The sequence below is a fragment of the Garra rufa genome, chromosome 16 (assembly GCF_049309525.1).
Source record: "Garra rufa chromosome 16, GarRuf1.0, whole genome shotgun sequence".
In the NCBI taxonomy this organism is placed as follows: domain Eukaryota; kingdom Metazoa; phylum Chordata; class Actinopteri; order Cypriniformes; family Cyprinidae; genus Garra; species Garra rufa.
In genome coordinates this window covers 3,056,271-3,081,972 of record NC_133376.1, presented here as the reverse complement: position 1 = coordinate 3,081,972, position 25,702 = coordinate 3,056,271, and the positions used below count along the sequence as shown (strand labels likewise).

Here is a 25,702-nt window from a genome sequence, read left to right as displayed (position 1 = left end):
GAAATGTATTTTTTTTTAATAAGAAGAAAGTACGCCTGCTGGACATGCCGGCGTGAGATGCCGCTGCAAGATGCTGCTGTGAGATGCCGATGCCGCTGCTAGATGCCGCTGCGAGATGCCGATGCCGCTCTGGCATCTGGAGATGCCGCTGTAGCGGCACCTGCCGGAGTAAAACAGCGGCATCTCGAGATGCCGCCGGAAGTGCCGCTGAGAGATGCCGATGCCGCAGTTTGAGCCAGCCCTTACTGGAGAAACGCTTAAACGTGGCTTAAAAAACGACCAGGAAACCCCAAATTTATGTCAAACCTTACTTCTAACAAACACTAACTACTGTCAAAAGAACGAGCCCTTATTCCACAGATAAAGTGAATAATATCACGTTAAGCGTTTTCTCCCCCATTGAAGCCCATAAGGAGACAGCTTAACGTGGTTTAACGTACCTCAACAGCGATCAGGGAAGACCAAATTTATGTCAAAATGTTACATTTAATAAACACTTGCTGCTGTCAAAAGAATGAGCTCTTATTCCGCATATAAAGTGAATATATCACGTTAAGCGTCCCCCATAGATAAGGAAATAACGTGGCTTAACGTATATAACATTAGAAATTTCTGGAGAAAATGTGATGGTACGCAAAGTTGCTCCAAATTCATGACTTCTTTATAATAAGTAAAATTTGACAGAAGGTACGCTAAACCAGCCTGAGTCCATGCACTATGGGGAACGCGTAGCTTGATATTATTCTCTTTATGCTGCTCGTTCTTACAAAATAAGCTGCTGTTAAAAGAATGAGCTCTTATTCAGCGTATAATGTTACGCGTTATTCCCCATAGAAAAAAAAAACAAAAAAAACAAAAAAAAACACGTTCTGCTGTCAAAAGAACGAGCAGCATAAAGAGAATAATATCAAGTTATGCGTTCCCCATAGAAGTCCATTATAAGGACTCAGCTTAGCCTGGTTTAGCGTACTTTAACCACGTCTTCTGTCAAATTTTACTTATAATAAAGAAGTCATGAATTTGGACCAACTTTGCGTGCCATCACACTTTCTCCAGATATTTGTAATGTTTTACGGTAGAGAAAAAAAAATAAAATATTCATTCTATTCTATTGGGACAATCGACCACACAAAAACGGAGCTGCGGTTGGCAACAATAGATTTATTTTTAAACTCTGCTGCCAAGCAGGGTGAGAGGGACATCACTGCATCGAATTGTTTTTGTTATTTCTAGGAAGGGGAATTAACGCTTAACGTGATATTATTCACTGTATATGCTGAATGAGATCTCATTCTTTTGACAGCAGCAAGTGTTAATTATATGTAACATTTGACATAATTTTTTTTTTTCCCAGTCGTTGTTAAGATACGTTAACGTTAAGCTTTTTTTGTAATGGAATAGGGGAGCGATTACTTTATATGCTGAATAAGAGCTTGTTCTTTTGACAGCAGCAAGTGTTTATTATATGTAACATTTGACATAAATTTGGTCTTCCCTGATCGCTATTGAGGTAAACCCACGTTAAGCTGTTTCCTTATAATGGGCTTCAATGGGGGAGAAAACGCTTAACGTGATATTATTCACTTTATCTGTGGAATAAGGGCTCGTTCTTTTGACAGTAGTTAGTGTTTGTTAGAAGTAAGGTTTGACATAAATTTGGGGTTTCCTGGTCGTTTTTTAAGCCACGTTAAGCGTTTTTCACGTTAAGTGTTTTAGAACGTCCCTATCTTCGCTGTACCAGTAGCGGACGGCCGGAAGTAGTTAAGGCTGTTTTGTAGAACCCGGAAGAATGTTGCGCATAACGTCTATAGCCAGCTATATGGCCATCAGGACGTACATCGTTTGAATGTTAGTCACGTGGTACTATATCGTTTCGCGGAAGGATAAAAATGTTAATTTAAAACAAATACAGGGTATGCCAATAAAATGTTTCAAATTCATATTCATGTCCAGTTTTTTTCCTTATGTGGAAAGTAGCCGTGTAATAAGCCATTATAATGTACAGGCAGCTGGTAGTTATCGCGAAATAAGCCCCTTCAGTGTCATACAAGACCCTCCACTTCGCGTCGGGTCCTGATCACACTGTCTATTTCTGCGATAACTACCGGCTGCCTGTACATTATTCCTTACTTAAATGCTTCAATTTGCTTTTTATATTATATTATATTATATTATATTATATTATATTATATTATATTATATTATATTATATTATATTATATTATATTATATTATAAAAAAAGTTGCCATCTGGAATTAGATATGATTGAGATATTTAATTGAGATATTTAATATGTTGTATGTTTGCCAACAATTCTTTTAATCCAAACTGATGCAGCGCTAGGGGTGAGCGATATTGCAAAAATATCATATCACAATTTTTTACAGAAATATCATGATTTTATCACAATTCTTCGTCATGTTGGTTTTACTATTTTACAAGTTGTCTGAGCAGTACAGCTAAACTAATTTCCCTGTTTTAAAATCAAAACCCATGGTAACAATATATATGTCAAAAAGAATGGCTGATATTTAAGTGAGCAAAGATAACAATCTTTGTCATTATTTTATCTTAGTTATTAAAAAAGTAAGAACAAAGATAGGCTACATGTTACAAATACGCATAATATACAAATTAAACAAACAGTGCTTTGATTTTCAGGTCTAGTAGGTGTATTTATCAGTAGAAAGAAATTAAAATAACAATTATAAACACTAAAACACTGTATACACTATATACATAAATTATACATTGACTTTTGACATTAAAAAAACTATTAAAGTTCTTCAGTCAAGAGCAGTGAGTGATTGTCCTTTGTGTTTTGTTTTATTAGCCTACCAGTCTCAAGTTTTAATTTTTTTTTTTTTTAAATTAAGCATAAAACATGTTGAACATAAAACTTATTTTGAAGAATGAAGGTAACCAAACAGTTGCTGGTCCCCAGTTAATTTAATAGTATTTTATTGATTTTTTTCCCACTATCAAAGTGCTACTGTTATCCACATTCTTCAAAATATCTTTTTTGTGTTCAGCACAAAAAAAAAAAAAAAAAAATTAATAGAGGTTTGGGACAACATGTGAGTGACTATTTTTTTTTAGGTGAACTGTCCCTTTAATGACTGTTCTTTACGAGCTGCACGCATCTAATATCTACAGGCAAACTTCTATTATTCTCTCAACTGCTTACTTTCACTTTAGACATAATCAACTGTGTTTATGTGTAATCCTTGTGGCCCGGTTTCACAGACAGGGCTTAGCCTAAGCCAGGATTAGGTCATAGTTCAATTAGCACATTTAAGTAATTTTTATAAACATTCCTTAGGAAAAAACATTACTGGTGTGCATCTTAAAAATCAAAACAAAGGCATTGATATATTTTAAGATCAGTCAGTGCAAGTTTCTTTCAGTTAAAACAGCTCAGACTTACGTTTTAGTCTAGGACTAGGCTTAAGTCTTGTCTCTGAAACCGGGGATATGTGTTTTTGACAGTATTAGCCAATCAGACACCAAAGATAGCTTAGTCTGGTAATCAGGTGCAGTTTGATAGGCTTTTAGGACGGAATAACGTTATTTAAGCAAGGCTTTAAAGCACATGCAAATAATGTACTGTTGTGATTGCAAATAAGTGCAGTGTCCCGTGAGTGAATGTATGCTGTGTTGTACAGTATATTGAGACAAAGGCACAATGCAGCACGATGCTACTATATTTATTTAAAAGCAGACCGTGGAGACATTTTAATCGTCCATGATCAAAAATATCATGTCATATCGCAAACCTCTTTTTATTTCTCAAAGAACCATGTCGGATAATATGGCCATTGTTAAATCCCAGTATGACAGTGTCAAGATTCATCAGGCTCAATATGTGCCACCCTATTAAAAGTCTTTGAGACATGCTTGAGTTGACTTTACACTGCCTATCCAAAAAAAAAAAAAAAAGTTACAAATTCTGATATTTTGTTGGACCATGTTTAAATTTAATAGCGTTGTGTTTTGGATTTAGCATTGTTTTGACAAAGTCATGCAACATCACAACATTTATTTCCATCAAGGGTTGCATTAATTGTATTGACAATGAGAGAGTCGATACACTCTGTAAAGCCGACTCCAGCACATCCTAAAGATTTTCAATAGTGTTAAGCTCAGGACTCTGTGGTACCAGTTCATAAAAGAAAATGATTCCTCATGCTCACTGAACCACTATTTCACAAATTAAGGCTGGTGAATTAATCCCTGCAATAATGATCCAATCCAGGACTCTTCAGTATGAAAACCCCTGATATAGACAATCCTGCAAATGCATATGCAATAGATTTTTGATCTTTTATGTTCTCTGTAGTCAATAATTATGATAAACAGTAAAGTTTTCACAGTCTTTCTCAGTTTAATTTCTACAATTTGTTTTATATTATATATGAAACTGTTCTGCTGCATTACTTTTAACACTTTGTAATAGCATTTCAAAAGAATGGCAAATTAACAAGAATTGTTTAACTTAATTGTATTTCATATTTAGTATCTTCTGAACTAACAGCTTGTTAAGTTAATTGTGATTTAAAATGTAATTGCATGAAGAGTTGAATAAAATAGAAATGTCACCTTTAAAGGTGCATGATCACAGTTGCAGCTGCATGATGTAACCACTTTTTGTATGTAGGCTGTTCAGGTCTGCTATATGGGATATTTTTGCTCAGGAGGCTGGATTGTCTGCCCGAAAGAGCTTTATAGAGATATATAGATCACTGTAGACTGATACAGTGGACACTGCATAACATATTCTAGTGTTGTATAAAACTTAAAATATACAGTTAAGAATTTCAAGGAATGTACTGCTTCTGGTTTCAGTTGTTCTGATTTAACATTTCCTTAATTATTCTATTAATGGCTATTTTAGAACTTTTGAGGAACATAAATAAACAATTCTTTTTGAATTTACTTCCATCCATTTTTTTTTTTTTTTTGTAATTATTGCAACGCTTTTGTCATCCTCATTTATTGCATCGAACAGATTGGCTGTCTTTGTTATGTGGAAAACTGATAAAGGTGGCATATATGCCACAAAACACAGATGTTTTGAATTGATGATGGCAACAATGAACAACACCATAGTTTGTTGCACAGACAAAACAGTGCATTTATCCTTATGACAAATGCTGTATTATTAAAACCGTGTTCAATGACAGAAGAATGCAGATGTTCCGTAACATTAAAAATCAGTTACAAATTTTTACATACTTCTCAACTGTGCAGAAGGGATAATAGCACAGGGCTGCAGAAAGAGCCATTGATTAAAGAGTTTTCACATCTAAAGGTACTCATATTGGTCCAAACCGGCCTATTTCAAAAGAGTATTAGCACATTTGCACTGAAACTTGAAATTGTCATTACTATTCCTAAAAAAAAAATATACATAATTATACAAAGCAATAAACAATGCAAGTGTAAATAGAAGAACAAATAGTTTGCCCTTCTTGGGAAGCACACTTCCTAATTGAATAATTTGTACCTCAAGTGAGCACAAAATCATTTTTTTTTTTTTTTTTTTTGTTAAAGAGCCTCATTCTGAATGTTGCACACCAAATCTGTTTTAATTGAACATCTTGGACACTGAAGTAGGTAGGTGGATATAGTAGTGCTAATATTGTTTATAACATACTGGTCTGACTGTTTCCTTTGAGTATGTAACTTTTCGGCTTAAGCTGCTATAGACTAATTTCTCAAAACAAAACGAGTCTCTCTATAAACTAGCCTCATAACTCTAACACACTGCTGTTTTTGTTATTAATTGTTGATTTTAAAAAGGAAAAAAAAATCTTATGTATTTTTTAATTAACTGCATGGTTTATCAGTGAATGTGTTTCTGCAAAAATGTTGATTATGTAATCTCCCATCTAAATGTAATAACTTTCTCCCAAAGCCTCATCTGCAAGAAAAATAATATTATCCAGTTATATCAACACCGGTGATCCAATCAAATTCTGATGGTTAATAACCCACTTATGTACCACATCACAAAAAAATTTAAAACTGCATTGCACTATTAATGCTGTGCTTGTTTTTCTTTCCTAGGATCACATAATCTGAAGAGTAATCTAAAGCTGTATGTGGCCGCAAAAGCTGAATGGTGTCACAGATGCTGCCTTACACACATCCTCCACAGCTGCTGCAGTGAGCACAAAGAGAGACCATTCGTACTGCCTCATTGCTAAATTGGCCTTAAAAAAGCACCACTTACCACGGCCACTGTCAACACAAACTCCTTTAGAGGACCACCCAACCGATGAGTCCTCAAACAACTCACTGTCCCTCACACCCTGTGCTGCCAAGGGCTTGAGCCCCCTCAGCCTTACCAAGAGGAACACAATCAGAGCCATTTCACCATGATCGAACCCGCGAGTATTCCTGGGCTCACACAGGACTGTCTGATTCAGCAGAGTCGCACCTGTCCCAGCTGCTTCATTGAGACCAAGGATGTGTCCAATGTAGAGGCCAGCATCAGCCTCAAAATGGCTGACATGAACCAAGACTACAGCACCTGCCCTATCTCCGATGTTAACATGCAGTGCATGAGCACAAGTGAGACGGCAAGTTACGGAGACCAGCTCCTCTCGGATCAGCTTTTGACTTTTCCTGTCGCCAAAACTCAGCTAGTGGAAAAGAAGGACACAGAGAAAACAGACTTAGATGATTTGGCCTCCAAAAACCTGTACGAAGGCCTGCTGTTAGACAAATGCAATGGAGAGGATGGTTTGCTTACCAATTCAAATCAGGACTGGGGCTACTTCGAGTCCTTCATTAGCGAGAGTAAGATTGAATTGCTGGATCTCTGTTCCAAGAACGAGCTATCGGTAAATCTCTTCTCTGAGGAGGACGTGGACAATTACATGTTTGATGACGATGATGACTCCACTCTGAGCAGCGACGTGTGCTCGTTAAAGATCCGCTACGAGTCCTTCCAGGACAACATGAGGGAGAAAACCAACGTTCTGCAAGAAGAAACCCAGTTCAACTTTTTCCCAAGTGTCTTGGTAAACTGCACAAAGAAGGATGGTGCTGTGGTAAAACGAGTCGTGGATGAGCTGCCACCTAAATCAGAGGAGCTCGGATTTCAGAATGACAGCAAAGGGGATGGAAATGACTGCTCTGTAGAGCAGACACCCGATTACAGCCCCAAAATGAACTACTTCATTGACTCGAGCAACTCTGCTGATGACTCAGGGGAGTATAGTGATGACAGCTCCTCCACCGTTTCCTCTTTTGACACTTTCCAAGACAACAGGCCCAAAAACTTGTTCTCACGAAAGAACGCAAGCTGCTCCAACCATCTGAACTACGGATTACGTGCCAAGAGAAAAGTAAGGTATAGCGACGACTACTTGTATTACGTCGAGTCCACCGAAGGAGAAAGAAACTTTGAAAAGCGAGAGAAGCCGCCGATTGGTCCAAAGCAAGAAGAGGATCTTGACTGGTGCCCTAAAAAGAGACGAAAATACTCTCGCAAGGATCCACCTGTAATAATCAAATACATTATAGTCAACAGATTCAAAGGAGAGAAATGCATGGCCGTGAAGCTGGGCAGAATCGATTCGGCCGACACGACTGTAAGCTTAAATGAGGATACAATCAACAAATATGAGAAGCTCGCACCTCTGAAAGATTTCTGGCAGGAGAAACAGAGAGAAAGAGAGGAACAGCTTAAGCTGGCAGCAGGAGATAAACACAATTCTCACCACCATGCCTTTAGTTCCAGTCCCCCTAAAAGGAAATACAAGCTAGCAAACAGGCTTAGAATTCAGAGAATTCAAACTGTGGAGCAATCACCCAACACACAGGGCCCCTTTGCCTCTGATCCCAGGCAGGAGGTTGCTTCTACAGATGAAACTGCCTCCATGGGAATGCCATTAACAATAGCCACCAGCTGTGCAAGCACATTAGACCCAAATGACATCATACACACTGCCGCCCGGAAGAGCAGATCACAAGAGAGGGAGGAAAGGAGAATAGGGAATAAAATATTCAGAATACAGAAATTCAGAAGCGAAGCCAGACTTAGGAGCAAGAAAATGAGAGACCTTGTGGAGAATAGTGAGAGCGTGACAGACCTGACAGAAGTTTGCTCGCTGCAGAAAAATATGGACGCAGTAGGAGGTGCTGAAGATAAAAACGTCAGCCCAGCTGCACACAGTCCCCATTTGTGTGAGAGTCAAACAGCTAATGCCACTGAAAAATTTGCTTTTGTGTCTAGCACCTGCTCCCCTAATAAAGAGGCGTCGTCGGAGAATGTGGCTGCTAGTGTTTCCGTTATCCCGGGAGGCTACCTGCAAACGTTGTTAGATGCCTCTGATTCTTCAGGTAGCGCTGGCCTCCCGTTTTTCCCTCAGCAGACCCAGCACTCGCTGGATCTCTCTTTAGAAAAGCAGCAGTTCACCTCAATTCAGCTAGCACAAAGTTGTGTTCTCTCTCCACCGTCAGAATCAGAGCTCCAACAGTCACCCCAGAATTGTCCGACTCTTGCCCAGATGTGGCACCCCCAGCTTGGTCCCAACCAGCAGTTTGCCCCTGCAGATATTGCTGAATCTGCAATACAGCCCAACAGCTTCGCTGGAGAGATGCCTATGACGTTGTCTGAGAATCTGACCGTGTCAGGCTACAGCCAGCTGAGTCTGGAGAGCAACAGAATGCTTTATGAAAAGAATTACATGCCTGAGCAGCCGTTGCCTCCTGATGCAGAGTTTCAGGCATGTCAGGGGCAGCCACAGTTTCAAAGAGCCACACTGCACACCGACAACGGCCGGCTCATCAGTTTCGACTCAGTTGGCTCGCTGTCAGCTACTTCTAGCAATTACAGCTCTCTGAGCCTCAAGTCCTGCGAGAAAGATGGCGAGGATGATGTGAACGAGAACTTTCTGGCCCACTGCAGTCCCAAACTGGTGATTCAGCAGAGTATCGATGCAATCACACCCCTGAGGGAGTCTACAGACTTGCTGGATATCTCCAACTTCACTCCGGATAAATTCAGACACACATCACTGTCAGAACTCTCTCCCCCAGAGACGCCTAATTTATCCCCTCAAGTTATGGGCCGTGAGATGAAGATAGTTGGAAAGGCTGCTGACCTCCAGGATGGGGCTAAGATGCCATGCACCAAAGATGTGGACTGGAACTGCAAAATGATCGAGCAGCAAGATCTGGCTAGATATTCAGTAGATGGTCACGATTATCAGTTGCACATTTTTAATGGTGAAGACAACTTGAGCCTGGGGACGAAAGAGGAAAATCTAGCTGACTTTGATGGTGATATGATGAGTGCAATCAAGGGGACCAAGGCAAAGAGGAAAAATAGCAACAAACAAACTGCAGGGCAGGGTACCAAAAAAAGCAAAGCCCCAAGAGCTCCCAAAACAGAGAAGGGCAAAATTCCACGTCAGACTTCGAGAGCATCTAAAAAGTTAAAGGCTTTACTGGACGAGAAGGGTAAAGTCCAGACTGAGGGCGTTGCTCACCCGCTGAAGGACAGCGGCTCTGAGGAATGGACAGGAATGGGCTGTTCCGAGAGCAAAAGCCAAGTCCACGATGACCAGCGAGAGTTTGAAGAGCCATCCAACATCTTGTCAAATATTGTCTCAGGGATGGCCGAAGTACAGAGATTCATGATGGCCTCTGTTGAGCCAATATGGGGCCCTACAGCAAACATCTGCCTGCCCTCAGAGGCTAACAGCCTCAAGTTAAAGACTCTCAAAATCCTAGCAGGAACTTCTTCTGACCCCAAGAAGAAAGGCAATGTGGCTGCTGGGGGCACAAAAGGCAGAAAAGGTGGAACGAAAGGTGGCAAAAACCAGGCCAAGTTCAATGCCACCGTACCATTTTTCCCTCAGTTGGCTTTGGGCTGCAACATGTTCGACAAGCCTAACCTTGGCGTTCCTGGAATAAATGGGCCTGCGCACAAAAAGATGTATCGTCACAAAACTAGTGCAAAATTCCCTCGCATCGAAAATCTAAAGGGCACACGACCTGAGCAAGAGCCAAATAAGGACATATCATTAATGGCTTCTTTTGAGAAACTGAGGTAATATTTTATATCTAGCTGCTGATGCACGTTCCTCACTTTCCCACTTCCTCCTCATTTCTTGACATACCTACACTGACTCAAGACCAGAGATGCATGGAATTATGTTATCCTTTAGTACCCTCCTTGTTTTTGCCCCCCAAGAGGATATTGATATCTTGCATGAGAAACTTCTTGTACTCGCAAACTACCTATTGATTGATTGTGCAAGGCTTGATTGAGATTTTAAATGACCATGGCTGCATTTTTCTTCTGCATTCTTGTTTTTGCTATTTTTTCCTCGCAGTTGCTGATTAGTTTTTGTCTGAAGAAAATGGAGAAAAAAAAAAAAAAACTTTGATAAGTGCAAATTCTCTTTTTGGACCTTTTTTTGTTCATTTCTCAGTGAATCTTGCTGCCCTTATGTAATTATATTTCTCTCTTCAAACATGTAGCTATTATAAAATGTCTTTGTGTGAAACAAGCTCCCCCATTTGATTATGTATGCTGAAACAGATGCCCTCCTCTCTTTTTACCCTTTTACTGCCTGACTTGAGTGTGAAATGCTCAGCCCCTTGTCTAGGATAACAACATCCTTGGTAGATCCCTAAACATTAACAGCACACAATGGGACCATTTTGTATTTGAAGACATCAGATTAATGTTGTTCTAATTTCTTACTGTTGGAATGTACTTATGATTTTCTCTTATCTACTATGCTTTTTACAGGAGTTGTACTGGAAATTGTCTTAGAGGGACATTTCTATGCCATGGAAATCCCAAAACGCTTTATTTTTGCTTTCTTTTTTATACTTTAATTTCAATAATAATAACAATAATAATGATACTGAATGATAATGATTATTGACGGGAATAATATATTACTACTAACAGATTATTGCTATTATTATTATTCAGTAACACTGTACAGAAATGCACTGTTTAAAGCAAAACATGAATTCTATCCGTGTGCCAAATGTAAACTTTCTGTGCACATTTATAATCTGTATGAATACTGGCTGTTTCATTCACTATCCTGATGAATGCTGGCTGTTCTCCTTCAAGACGTTTGTTTTTGGTTAGTAGTTTTTTGTTTTCTTTGGGGACCCTATCGTTTGAAGAGCACCTGCAGCTGACAGTGGTACAACCACTCAACCAAAACAACTCAACTCTGAACTTTTTTTTTGTGTTACTTTTGTCACCTTAATTACCAAATTCAGTGTACCTCAAGAGAAGCAAAGATGGACTCTTCTAATCACAGAAGGAAGACATATGAGAAAGGTGGACACGGATGATGTTAATTGAGGATGGCATCTGTCTGGTATCAGTCGGCAAGCAATTATTTCACAATCTACTGTAACGAGCTGTGAACATAATGATTCATATTTTGCATATTTGTTGAATGGAGTGTTTTTGATGGTTAAGAAACATTTCCCTTCCTGTTTGCCATAAATAGTTAAATGCTAATAATTACATCTGACGTTTTTGCCAGTGGTTCTTTCATGAAACATAAGAATGTGCTATGTTTTGTTTTATTCCTTTTTTTATTCAACCCAGGCTCATTGAAAGTACATGCTTGTGGTGACGTTTCTGCAATGCTGATAATATGTACGCTATTGCATTTTTTAGCAGCAGTTTCAAAGTGAAATGTCCAGTAAATGCATGTGACCATGGCCACGTTTTTATTACATTGGTACAGGAACGTATTGCGGCGGTTCAGAATTCAAAAGTCTGGGGATTGTCGCTAAAAGGTTACTGCTCTGTCGTATTGGGAAATAACATACCCCCTGCACCAAACCCAACCTGATGCCAATGCAAATGTGATATAAAACACGTGTTATTTTAACTTACTTATATGTGGGTTTGAGCTGTTTTGTCATACTGGAGCGCTTCACTTCACAGGTTCAATGCTGTATCGGGTGCGCCACTGAGCAAACTTACTGCGCTAGAAAGCCCAAACATATGAAGCTGTATATGTAATAACGTTCAACATGTTCAAATTGTTTTAGGTTATAATATTTAGCAAGAAACAGTGTGAAAATTAGGCTTTACTAATCCAAACGCTGGCCCTGTAAATCATAAAAAAAATAGTTGGCAGAGTTTTACTTCCTCTAATGTTCATTTCAACTGGAAACTGCTGCAATTCGTACATATAGAGTTTTGCAGAAATGTAGGTAGCGGTATGTAATTCCAATGAGCCTGGGTAGGTTTATTAGTGGCACATTAGCACCCCCTAGATTACTGTCACAAATTTCATCTCAATCCATTGTAGCTGGAAAACCTTTGAAACCAAATTTGTCCTTTGAAAAGCACTGAATCCATTGGCATTTACCACAAGTCGATGAATAGGTGACACCTTTGATTTAAAAGAGTCGCTCTAGGAGGATATCTCAGGTAAAGTAATGCCTTACCTATAGCTTTTACCTTAGAAAGATTTGACTCGGTCCCCTTCTGCCTCCAGCCGGCCATGTTTAGCAGCAGGATGATGCTGATGAGGAAACCGCACATGGGCCGCTCGGCCGTCTAGCCTGCCTTCTCTCATTTCTGCCTGTTGTCAACTGAATGTACTTCAAGTTTTGTACAACGTGCCACTGTTAAGCTGCCTCCTCCTACTGGTGCTAAGAGGGTACTTGTATTCGCCCAGAAATTATGACACAAGGATTATAAGAATCAAAACCCTACTGCTCTCTTTATGAATGTACAATATATGGTTCTGTTCGATGTATTCACAACACGATTCTTTGTCATTTAATTGGAATTGCTTTTGCCTTTTTGTTGGAGAAATTATTGAGCTTTATAAATATTGTCTAGAGTTGATACCAGAGGGATTCTTAATTAACTCTCGACATCACAAAAATCTTGTATATTTTTCTCTGTGCCAATTTGTAAGATATTTTGTAAGTGTATATTTTTCTTAGAAAGTGCTGTGAAGTATTAGTGTGTGTGTGTGTGTGTGTGTGTGTGTGCGTGTGTGCGTGTGAGAGTAACCTTTTTTGTGCCTCTGTAGGCAGTGAAAAGGATGTATAATGACAAGCTTTTGGTTTTAAAAACCAAAATATTAAGAAACAAAAAAATGAAAAGAAATAAAAAACACTACATTTTGTTGCAAGTTTTGTAAGAGGAAACCTATCTTGTCGTGAGAGTGTTGTGTTATCGTGGAAAACACATATAGGCAAAAAAGTACAGACAAAAATTGTGAACTATTCGCTGTTTTATAGATTTTCATGTAAATTATTCTTGTATTATTTTATGTTGTATCTGTTGCAAAGGTTTTAAATATTTGTGATCAAGCCTGTATGGTGAAATGTAATATTGGTAACTTGCTGAGTTTTGTAATAATGTTTATGGAGTACATATACAAATTAAAAGGAGATTTTGAATGCTGCCTTTTGAATGTTGTCACATTTCTTCCATCACTTTACACTGTTAATGCCCAGACTAAAGATGATATCTGATTGCTTTTTCCTAGTGCATTTAGGTAAGTATATTCATAAACTTGTCATATCCACACTTAATGTGGCATTTTAATGTGCTATATATACAGCTCAGCATTAAATGCCTGAGTGGTAAATATGACATGAATTAGGGTTTAATGAAAGCTTTATCTTTAATCTCAACTGTCATCGTTATTGTGGTATGCTCTGCTTGAGAGAATGAATAACTTCCAGTGACTAAACAGGTTGTTGGTTTTTAATCACCTTATGTTCTTGATTCTGTTAAATTTGTATTTCGGTACAAACAGCAATTAGATTCAGTTCAGACCAACAGATGCAGAGGAAAGAAAACATCAAAAATGGGATCTCTTTAACTTCTCAAATATTTATTCTAGACAGAAATTTGGTTACTTGAAGATTAATGTGGACTTTTGCTGGAGTCTCCTGCTTCTCAAACTTATCTAATGAGATCACACACTGTGCTTAGATCTTTCTCCTTAGCTATAGCCGCTGGATCTCTCACATTTGTCTCATTTGAAGCTTAAGAAAGAGATCTAAAGATCTCACACTGTGTTCAGATTTTGGTGGTCTAATATTTATCTTCTCTAAAGTTTCAAGCTAGATCTCAACAACATCACACTGTGCTCAGATTTTTCTCTATAGCTAAAGATGCTTGATCTCTCACATTCTGAGAAAAAAAAGAGTTTACGGCCAAAATTGTCCCAGATTATCTTCAGACCATGCTGGCAAAAAGTTATGGAATTCAAGTTGATTAGTCAAACCCTTCTCGAATAACGCGCAAATGAATTCTATGAAAAGTGCACAAAAATGGATGTGACGCTATATCTCCACAACCATGTGGCATATTGGGACCAAACTTGGTGTGTGTTATAGCAAGCATGACCTGAGGCTACCTGCAGTGTTTTGGCACAGTGCCACCTAGTGGTCAGGAGATATGAAAAATTGCTATTTTTGCTTATAGCTTCTCAATGGTTTCACCAAAAATCTCTTTAGATTCGGTGGAGCATGCCAAGTTGAACATACTTTTTAGGTAAAGTTTAAGTGCTTAGGCACATAATTTGTTGTTGAAAATAGTACCTGATGCCTTTACCAAACTGATTTACAAAAAAAAAGGTAACCCTGAAAGGCACACAAGTGGCTTATGATTCAGTCTTGATTATTAATCGACTCATTTGATTATTAATACATATTACGTGGTAGAAATGTTAAAGCTCATATTGAGACGTTTAACTCAATTTGTAAAGTTGTTGAGATCACCTCTGAAATTTAGAGGAGACAAATGTGAGAGCTCTCGAGTCTTTAGTTTAGGAGTGAAAATTTAGGACAAACATCTGAAACAGTGTTAAGACTAAAATTAGAGATAAATGAGAATCACAAAAACATCTGATGAGGTTAGAAAGAGCAAACTGTGAGCAAAAAATATTTCTATAATGGAGTCTTAATAGAGATTGCAGCAAGACAATTAAGAGATAAGTATAAACAATAAATAAATAATTACAATAAGTGTGACAAAATTAGTCATAAGGGTTTTATGGAGTCTGAGTCTGATGGTGCAAAAAAATCTAAATACTGAGACAATCGCTTTGAAAGCTGTCCAAATGAAGTTCTTAGCAATGAATATTACTAAATTTTGATATATTTACGGTACAACATTTACAAAATATCTTCATGGAACATGATCTTTATTTATTGATCATTTTAACCCATATAATGTAATTTTGGCTATTGCCACAAATATACCTGTGCTATTTAAGACTGGTTTTATGGTCCAGGGTCACAATTCTCTTATAATCTCTTTCAAGACACTTTTCTATGCTAAAAGGTTACTGCTCTGTCGTATTGGGAAATAACATACCCCCTACACCAAACCCAATGCAAATGTGATATAATACACATTCGCTGATGCAACAGTGTTATTTTTACTTACTTATATGTGTGTTTGAGCTGTTTTGTCATACTGGAGCGCTTCACAGTTTCAATGCCGTATCTCAATGCTTTTCTATGTACCACATTCTCATTTGTGTTTTCTTAAATTTCCCCTAAGAAATTTTAGGAGAAACATCTGAAACACTGCTGATACTAAAATGATATATGAGATATATGAGAATCACATCCAAGTCTCCTGAGCTTAGGAAAAGCAACCACTGAGCCATAAAATATTCCTATAATGGAGTTTTGAGAGAGATTGGAGCAAGACAGTGAAGAGAAAAACATGCTTTTTTTCAAAAGCAGAAAGAAAGAAAGAAAGAAAGAAAGAAAGAAAGAAAGAAAGAAAGAAAGAAAGAAAGAAAGAAAAAATTCACTGTTCGCAAACCTCTAGACGTGTAATTGTAATAAAAGTGTGTGTTGGCAGGTTTTGGACAACATTCAGGTTCTTTGTAAGAAATAGTTTACTTTATTTGACAGCAAAGCATCTTACCCTAAAAAACAATATCATAAAAAAGAAGGAACTATAGTAGTCAACAATCAAAGTGGATCAAATCCTTTTATCAAAGTAATTAAAAACCAAAACAATACCCGTTCTTGTCTTAGGACAACTTTGATGAACTTTTTTAATCCACTTCAAATGTAGACTACTGTAGTTCCATTTGAAAGACACTGTCTGACATTAATAGACATGTGCTGTCCTTAGATTATAATGGACACATTTTAGCAGTGCACATGTGGTGTATTGAAGTACATCTATTTAAGAACTGCAATAAACCTCTCTATTATTATTATGATTCACTTCCCCACATGCTGAGAATCTTCAGAGAGCTTCAAACTCAGAGCTGATCAAGTAAGCGTTATGCACACATTGATTAACCTGTTAGAGTTCTGCTGTACCACCCACGGTACACTCCGCATTTAGTTATATTTTACACAAATGCTATTAACAGTAGTTATGTTCAGCGTCACATTCATTCCCATATTTATCACCGATCTTCTCTTCAGTAGTCAGGTTGAATGAATGTCTCCACAAAGTGAGAAACACTCTTCTGTCAGTGTGTCACAGACTGGATGAGCTTCACCTCATGAGCGAGGAGTATGTTTTCTCATTTGAAACTTTAATGAGTCTCATTCATTTTCCACGTTTATTGCATTTGCTTTACTGTGAACTGTAATGTGTGATGTTTAAAATAATATTTGAGCTCCTGCACCTCTGCTATGTTCTGGTTCGTGTTAATGCCATCAGTCTGTGTGTGAGAATGTGAGGATGTGTCAGAGTTCATCTCAGTGGGAGTAAGTCAATCACATTAGCAGGTGCTTCATTAAGCTCTTCTAATACATTAAACCTTTCCGTTAAATACCTGTTTATTTACATTAATTATCTTTACAGCAAGTTGATGAAGAGATGAAAATCTTAAATCTGTAAACAGAAACGTTTTAACATGCGCTGACAAATGTATCTGAACAATGTTTTGAGCCATTCGTTTGAACACACAGCCAATGACATTACCAACAGAAGATACGGTAAGTGTTTCTTTTTTTTTTTTTTTTACTTGTACTCCCTGATCATGATTACTACGAATTTATCGATATAGTGCTTACAAAATTGCAACATTGTTTTTGTGTTGAGGAGTAGTTCACTTCCAGGACGGAAATTTACAGATGTACTCACCCTCTTGTCATCCAAAATGTTCATGTCTTTCTTTCTTCAGTCGTAAAGAAACTATGTTTCAGGAATTATCTCCATATAGTGGACTTCTATGGTGCCCTGAGTTTAAACTTCAAAAATGCAGTTTAAATGTAGCTTCAAAGGGTTTTAAATGATCCCAGCTGAGGAAGAAGGGTCTAATATATAGCAAAATGATTGGTCATTTTCTAACTATATATATATATGCTCGTCTTGTCTAGCTCTGCGATGCACATGCGTACTCTTGTGCAAAATCTCCTCCAACTTCAAAATCATCCTACTTCGCAACAGAAGTACAAACCCAGTGTTTACACTTTGGTGCTAGACGTACAAGTGAATGTGAAAAGAAGATCGATGTAGGACGATTTTAAAGTTGGAGGAGAAAGTAAGATGCAAGTTTTTCGACATACTAAAGTTTATTTTTTAATTTTAATTGAATTAATTAATTACATTTTTTTTTTTTTTTTTTTTTTTAGAAAATAACCGATCCTTTTGCTACATAAGACCCTTCTTCCTCATCTGGGATCATGTAGAGGTCTTTGAAGCTGCATTTAAACTGCATTTTGGAAGTCCAAACTCGCGGGCACCATTGAAGTCCACTATATGGAGAGAAATCCTGAAATGTTTTCTTCAAAAAAAATTAATAAAAAGGGATTTGATGATGTATTTAATCTCAAATCTAATGCATGAAAAGTGGACTAATTAAAAAAAATTGCCAACAAGTATGATACCACCACTTCCAACCACCCAGTACAGTATAAGAGAAACAGATGGTAGAGATATTGGAATTGCTGTTGATATAGTGATATTATTGCTCTAAGCTTTTATGTCACAGAATAACCTGCATGACAACCAGTCAGGCTTCAACACAGTCCTGGGCCCTGAAAAGAGAGGGGCCGTCAACCATCCTCTATGCTTTAGCCTATTCTTTGAGCTGGGAGACAGTTCTGTGAAATGTAGTATTGGACCTGCTTTAAGGTTTCTTAGATGTTAGGGGTGCAAAAATACTATGATTTAACCACTGGAGTACTGCAGGGTTCAGTACTTGGCCCTTTTCTCTTCTGAATAGCTTTATTGGGCCCACTGATACAGGCACATGACCCATCTAATCAGGCAATATCACAATCCCAATATCCATTTGCAGACATTCAACCAATGACTGGCACCAGCTAGATCTGCGAGGGGTTTTTGTTTGGCAGACAACCTTTTAAATTTACTGGCTGATCTGAATCTTTGCTGATTAGATTGATATTCTAGGTCTATTTCTGAAATATTAAAGGGATAGTTCACCCAAAAATGAAAATTTGATGTTTATCTGCTTACCCCCAATGCATCCAAGATGTAGGTTACTTTGTTTCCTCATAAAAACACAAACGAAGATTTTTAACGAAAACCGGTGCAGTCTGCCAGCCTTATCATGGAGGTGGATGGGCACCAAACCTTTAAAAGTAAACAAAAACATGCACAGACAAATCCAAATTACACCCCGCGGCTCGTGATGATACATTGATGTCCTAAGACACGAAACGATCGTTTTTTTGTGAGAAATTGAACAGTATTTATATCATTTTTTACCTTTGATACACAGCCACGTCTATATAAACATCAAATTTTCATTTTTGGGTGAACTATCCCTTTAAGCCACTACTAAAAATGTTTGCTTATTGAGAATAACAAGTGTTTGTATGTTTGTATTTTTCTTTGTTGGTAGCCTAAATTGAAGATTGTGTTGTACATGTGGACTTTGAGGTTATTGATGATACTTCCAATGATGATCTGACAATCAGGTAAGGCACTGTCCGTTTTTAACAAACACTTGATCATAATAAAATAAAAAGGTTCTCTACAATATACTGCATACATCTCTTTAATTAGGAATTAAGTTTTGAATTTGTACTCAATTCTTATGGAATCTGGTTGGATATTAAGAAATAGAATAGGAAAGGGAACTATTGTTAAGATTAAAAATATCATAACTGTCATTTTAATTTCGACTTGAATTCATTATCTTTCCGAAATCTGAGGAAATTCATAAGAGGGGAAATGTTAGCAATAAAATAATGACTGACTCTTTTTTTATAATGAATTCACAAAGTATGTTAACCTCATATTCAAACTGAATAGCAGATCTGTCAACGAGTTCAGATATTAAAATGATTTTCATTCACCTTTTGGTTATAAACGTACAAACTACTCTTGGTTCTTCCGGTGTTCCAGTACAATTTCATAATAAAAGTTACTCTCTTTTTGTTTTGGAACAAAATATTAATTAGTTAATCAATGTCCGCACTTGAAACATCATTTTGGAGAAAACGGTTGTATAAATGTCAGTGTAAATTTGTGTAATAGTTTAATGGGTTAAGACGGGGTAAGAATTTGCCTTTCAGATCTCTTTTAGTGGAGTCGTAATATTTGCAATTTAAACATACGGATATTCTGTCAAGCCTGTCACGTGTAGCCTACCTATTAAATAGGACTGTTAAGACTTTTAAGTTGTATTACGTTTCCGCAAAATTCCACACACCGGAAGTAGATTCGACGCTGAACAGACGCTCGAGAAAATGAACTCCTGAATAGCTGTCAAGATTAACATTTACAAACATCTACGAGGCAGATACGGAACGGTTACTAGATAAGGCTTCGACACATTTATTAAGGTATTTTTTATGTTTTCCCCAATTCACGGCTCGGTTGTTATGATCGTCGAAATGACGGAGAGCTCGCGGACTGCTGCCTGTTTTTATCTCCTAGCCGCGCTAACGTTAGCTTCGCCTTAGCTTAGCACGAACAAGAAAGCTGTTTCTCCATGACTTGAACCCAGCTTGCGCTCTTGCTACAGCTAGCATTAGCTTTCACCCTTTTCCTCAGTTGATGGTTGCGAGAGGTTTGTCGTCACACATTGCGAAATACACCATTGATGTAATATTAGTACTATCGCTTTGTTGTTTTCCACATTTACGATCTGACTTACATTGGTAATCCATTTACTGTGTTAATAGCGTGTGGCATCAAGGACGCACGCAAAGGTTGTTTTCCTTGAAATTCTCGAGCTTTAGCCTTTAGCCTGTTTAGCTCGCTGATGCCATTTTGTTTTCAGTGTCTGTGCTTGTAGTCAGCTAATTATATTTGAACAGACTCGAGATCACAGTCCAACTCACCACATTACGATAGTCTTTAATAGTTTAAGAAGATTATTCTAGTCAGCGAGTGTCACGTTTAACCAGTTTTATTAGTTTCAGGTAACATTACAAAAACGCATAGACACACGTATAGCAACTGTGTGACCGGTATTGCCATTTGCTAGTGATGGTATTGTATCGTCATAGATGATTGCTACGTTTATTTATTATTGTCACATTTCATAGTCATGTACAGTTGAACACAATGGTGCCTGGTCAGTATATCTGTGTGTGTGTTGACTGATTGACACTAACGTGTTGTTTGTGCTTTTGTATGAAGTTGGATCTGACAGCTGGTCGCAGTGATGGAGGGTCAGGATAATGCAGATCAGGGCAGCAGTGATCAATCTGAAATACAACGTAGAAGACAGCTGGACCGTCTGAACAGAGAAGAGGCCTTCTACCAGTTCGTCAACAATCTCAGCGAGGAAGACTATCGGCTCATGAGAGACAACAATCTGCTTGGCACTCCTGGTAAATCCTTTATTTTTTATACTTTTAACATGCTGCAAGACTATACAATTGAATGTGCTTTGTGGGGCAGTTTGGTCATTGCATGTGGTCTAATAGAGCAGTGTTTTATTTATTCATTGTATTGGATTTTAAATGTTTAAATCTGAAATTAGAAATAAATGAGAATCACAACAAAATCCGATGAGGTGAGAAAGAGCAAACTGTGAGCAATAGACATTTCTATAATGGAGTGTTGATAGAGATTGCAGCGAGATAATTAAGAAATATTTCTAAATAAGTAATTACAATAAATTGTGACTGGACCACAAAATGAGTCATAAGAGTCAATTTGTATATTTGAATTTGAAATTGAGCTTGAATAAATAAGCTTCCCATTGATGTTTGGTTTGTTAGGATAGGACAATATTTGGCTGAGATACAGCTATTTGAAAATCTGCAATTTGAGGGTGCAAAAAAATCTGAACATTGAGACAATCGCCTTTAAAGCTGTCCAAATGAAGTTCTTAGCAATGAATATTACTAAGTTTTGATATACTTACGGTGCAACATTTTTCAAATATCTTCATGGAACATGATCTTTATTTATTATCCAAATGATTTTTGGCATAAAAGAAAAAATAATAATTTGAACCCATATAATATATTTTTGGCTATTAATTGCTCCATGCCACTTGAGACTGGTTTTGTGGTCCAGGGTCACAATTATATTTTCTCTAAAACTTTTTATTTTTGTAGTCAAGGTAAAATGCCCTTTTAAAGCAGAAAGAAAGAAAGAAAGACATTAATTATTCTCCTTTGACAATTCACTGTACATAAACCTCTAGATGTGTAGGTTTTACACAACATTCAGGTTCTTTGTAAGAAATCAATAATATTTGACTTTATTTGACAGCAAAGCATCCTACCCTAAACAATAATATATATGAAAAGAAGGAACTATAGTAGTCAACATTTGAAGTGGATCAAAACCTTTCATTACAGATTTAGTGTGGTTTTAAACCTAGATGTGAAGAATAATCATAATTGTGTGCTAAAGTTGTAGTCGCTGTTGAATTTCAGTCAACATAAAGCATGACTGCGCTTGATACAAGGTACTTATTTGAGCAAATATACAGGCTAAGTGTGATGTCAGCAAAATTATTAATAATAATTATTCTCGATGTGTTCGGATTTCGCCTGTTATGTCTTTCCATTCTGTAGCTCTAGATGTTCCTTAGTTGTTACTGACAGATGAGTCAAATTTACAAACTTTTCTTCAGTTACAAATCAAAGTTATCTCTTTTCCACTCTCTTTCTCAGTTGTGGAAGATAAGAGATGTTTCATAGAGTTTCTGTGCTGCTCTTTTCCATAGAGTGAAAGAACATGTGACTCCTAAAAGAAAAGAAGTAGTCCATAGTGTTTGCCATTACAGGTCTTCAAAAGCCATATGGTAGTTAGGCGTGAGGAACAGAGCCATGTTCATTCAATTGATTGTACACTGAGACTGTCATCCTATTCACGTGTATACTTATCCACAATGCATCACACCAGGTTTGGTGAAAGTGATGACAGCCATTGATTTTACACTTGTGATTCATGACCAGTCACAGCTAGCGATGCACCAAAATTAATTGTTTACTGCAACGCCAAACACTTTAATTTAGCCAAAACCCCAAATTAAAGCTTATCCAATAATCTGTGAATTAGTTCATTAACTGACTTGTATACAAACATTTACGTTGCACATAAAGGTATTTTTTATATCAAAATGTACATTACATTATAAACATTGTATTGGTGGTTGTCATAAAACATGTTTTTGTGAAAGATTTATTCAAACATTTATTAATCATGAACGTATCACAAACTGGTATATGCACTGGATTAGATATTCATTATATTCAGCAAAATCAAAATCAGAAAGAGCTTTATTGCCAAGTGTCATAAGCTTCCAGTACATAGAGAAAACAACACACAGACAGTAGAAATGAGATGAGAATAAAAAATACACACATGTAAATATAAATAGACAAAAAATTGAAAAATAAATTATAAAAATATATATTTACGAGCTTTGAACATTGAATGGCTTTCTTGAGGTGCTTGTAATTTTATGTGAGCGATTACATGAGACCTGATTCATTTCAGTGAGTTGTACTGTTTCTTTAAGCACCTTTTAATATTCATTTACGTTTATTTTGTGTTATAACTACTAGTAAACAGTTCACATGGCGCTACAGCAAACTGTCATGCCACATTAAAGAGCATAATATATATATATATTATTTGAATGTCATGACAGAATTTAAAAGCTGAAGCATATCCATGTCATCAGAGAAGCACTAATTAAACATTACTGTTCCTGTCAATGATTTCAGCAGCAAACCTATAAGATAAACCGTCATTTTAAACAGTGTTTTAGCTGAATATTTGCCATAATTTTGGTGCATCACTAAACATAGCACTAAACACATTTTCAAGCTTTGACCTAAATGCAAACCACAATAAAAATTGAGAAATAAATGCAAATGCACGTACATTTTAAGCACCAATTAAGTTCATATGATTGTTTTGATTTCGAAGTTGTGAAACAATGGGTCTTTCACACGTCTTTTAAATGCACCTGTCGTGTGCATACGTTTTTAGCTTTGCATTTTATTTTAATGGTTTGCCTTTTGTTTCTGTGCTCGGAAACACTTGAACAAACGTAACACAAACTTATGAAGACACCCAATCCTTTTATGTCCCAGGACAGTGGAAAGCAAATGCTGCGTCCCAATTCGCCTACTTATACTACGCCCTAAAAGTATGTACTCTTTTTGTGAAGAAAAAGTACATACTTTTGAGTATGTAGCAGAATAGTAGGCGAGCTTTGGGACATACTACTTCGTCATAACTGCTTTTTTAACGGACGCTCTGTTGCTTAGTTACCTGAATCCTGTCACTGTTTAAACTGCCCTGTCAATCATCACAGTTAACATTATCTACATTTCGTTTAATTTAATTTCCTATCGTAATAGAGAGAAATGAAGAGGCACGTTCTTTCATGAGTCTTTCATGCCGAGAACTCTGCTCATGTTTGCATAATTATGCATTTAAACGTTAATGACCAAACCTATCTTTATAAAAGTTCATAATGTTGCTGCACATGAAATATAACGAGGATAACATTTAAAATATATATTTTTTATCAGGTTACACACTGATTATTTATCACTCAAATCCCTTTCTCTACCTGTCCGTTGGTCGCGCCTATCCTCCATGTTTGTAGTTTTTTAAAAAAAAACACTTTTTATGCGTGTTTGCAGTTCTAATCGAATCCTCGTTCACCGCGCAATGTGTTGTGGGCAATATTAGCCGTTAGAGTGTGCATTGATCCGCACTTCGAATTCTGAGGTTAAGTAGTAGACCATCCGGGAATCTTTGGAATACTTTTTTGAACATACTACGATTTGGGACATACTAATTCTATTTTCGAATACTATTTAGGACGGATAGTATGCGAATTGGGACGCAGCAAATGTTATTTTGGAGCATCCTTTAGCCGTGCGCCCTGCCAGGAGATGGCATTGAATGGACATTTCTTGTCCTGGTAAGTCTGGTGGTTTTCAGTACTGTCCTGTTTTGTTGCTGTTTAGTGAGGAGTCTTTCTGGACAGCTACTGCGTAAAGACTAGAATTCATTAAGCGTGTAAACTCAGGTTTGATGGCGAAATTCTGCATATCCAACTTTGACAGAAGAAATGAGACCATTGGAAAGAACCTTGGAAGTGTCCTGTCATTTAAAATATCTGTGATCTTGTAAACTGTTAAAGACTTTGCCTCTTTTACTCATAGCGTTAACATTAAATGTGACCCTGGACCACAAAACCAGTCATAAGGTTAAATTTTACAAAACTGAGATATGCACATCATATGAAAGCTCAATAAATAAGCTTTCTATTGATATATGGTTTGTTAGGATAGGACAATATTTGGCCGAGATACATCTATTTGAAAATCTGGAATCTGAGGGTGCAAAAAAATCTAAATACTGAGAAAATCACCTTTAAAGTTGTCCAAATTAAGTTCTTAACAATGCATTTTACTAATCAAAAATTACATTTTGATATATTTACAGTAGGAATTTTGCAAAAAATCTTTATGGAACATGATCTTTACTTAATTTCCTAAAGATTTTTGGCATAAAAGAAAAATCTAAAATTTTGAACCATGCAATGTATTTTTGGCTATTGCTACAAATATACCACAGCGACTTAAGACTGGTTTTGTGGTCCAGGGTCACAAATGTCACTTGACCATTTTAAACGGATGTAAATGTATCCAAATGCATTATGAATGAATTGTGATCACATCCCTGAAGCCACAAAATATATTGCTGCAAGTAACCATGCCACTTTTGGAGTCAATAAAGCATAATTTTGAGGGTTCTTGGCATTTTCTTTTTATTCTTCACTCACAATGTGAAGGCAACAATATCTAATTACTTACCATATAGTTAGTTACATTTGGATCTTGTTTATAATATTTCTTCACAAAGTGCTTTATTTTTTTTCTTCACTCATAATACATAGTAGGGCTGCACGATTTGGAGAAAAAATCTAATTGCGATTTTTCTGATCAAAATTGCGATTTGCGATTTAAAATGCGATTTACTACTATTTCATAAAAGAGCTACAGGTTTGATATGGTGGTTTTAACAGCACCAAAGAAAGACCAAGCATAATCACAAAGTATGCTACACTGTTCTACTGTTTATTTAAAACCTCTTAAACATTGTTGCCTTTTTAAAATAAAGTTGTCAGTTATCATGACAAATTAAGAAAATAACTACAGTATCTTAAATAAAATTAAAATAACAATTAAAATTAAAATTATATAATAAAATATTATTAAAATGTTTTATAATAATAATAATAATAAAAAAAAAATATATATATATATATATATATT

At 36.8% G+C, this 25,702-nt stretch overlaps 2 protein-coding genes across 2 annotated transcripts in view; both read left to right on the top strand.

The window, feature by feature from the left end:
* The window catches only part of nexmifb (neurite extension and migration factor b), a 35,831-nt gene extending 22,418 nt beyond the window's left edge, over positions 1-13,413 (top strand). Inside the window, 2 exon segments of the mRNA XM_073821212.1 lie at positions 6,071-6,371; positions 6,374-13,413. Coding sequence (XP_073677313.1) covers positions 6,104-6,371; positions 6,374-10,071 — 3,966 coding nt within the window. The 5' untranslated portion in view covers positions 6,071-6,103 and the 3' untranslated portion in view covers positions 10,072-13,413.
* Positions 13,414-20,601: 7,188 nt separating this feature from the next.
* Positions 20,602-25,702, top strand: part of frmpd3 (FERM and PDZ domain containing 3) — a 46,430-nt gene continuing 41,329 nt past the window's right edge. Inside the window, 1 exon segment of the mRNA XM_073821192.1 lies at positions 20,602-20,770. Within this exon segment, the coding sequence (XP_073677293.1) occupies positions 20,602-20,770 (169 nt within the window).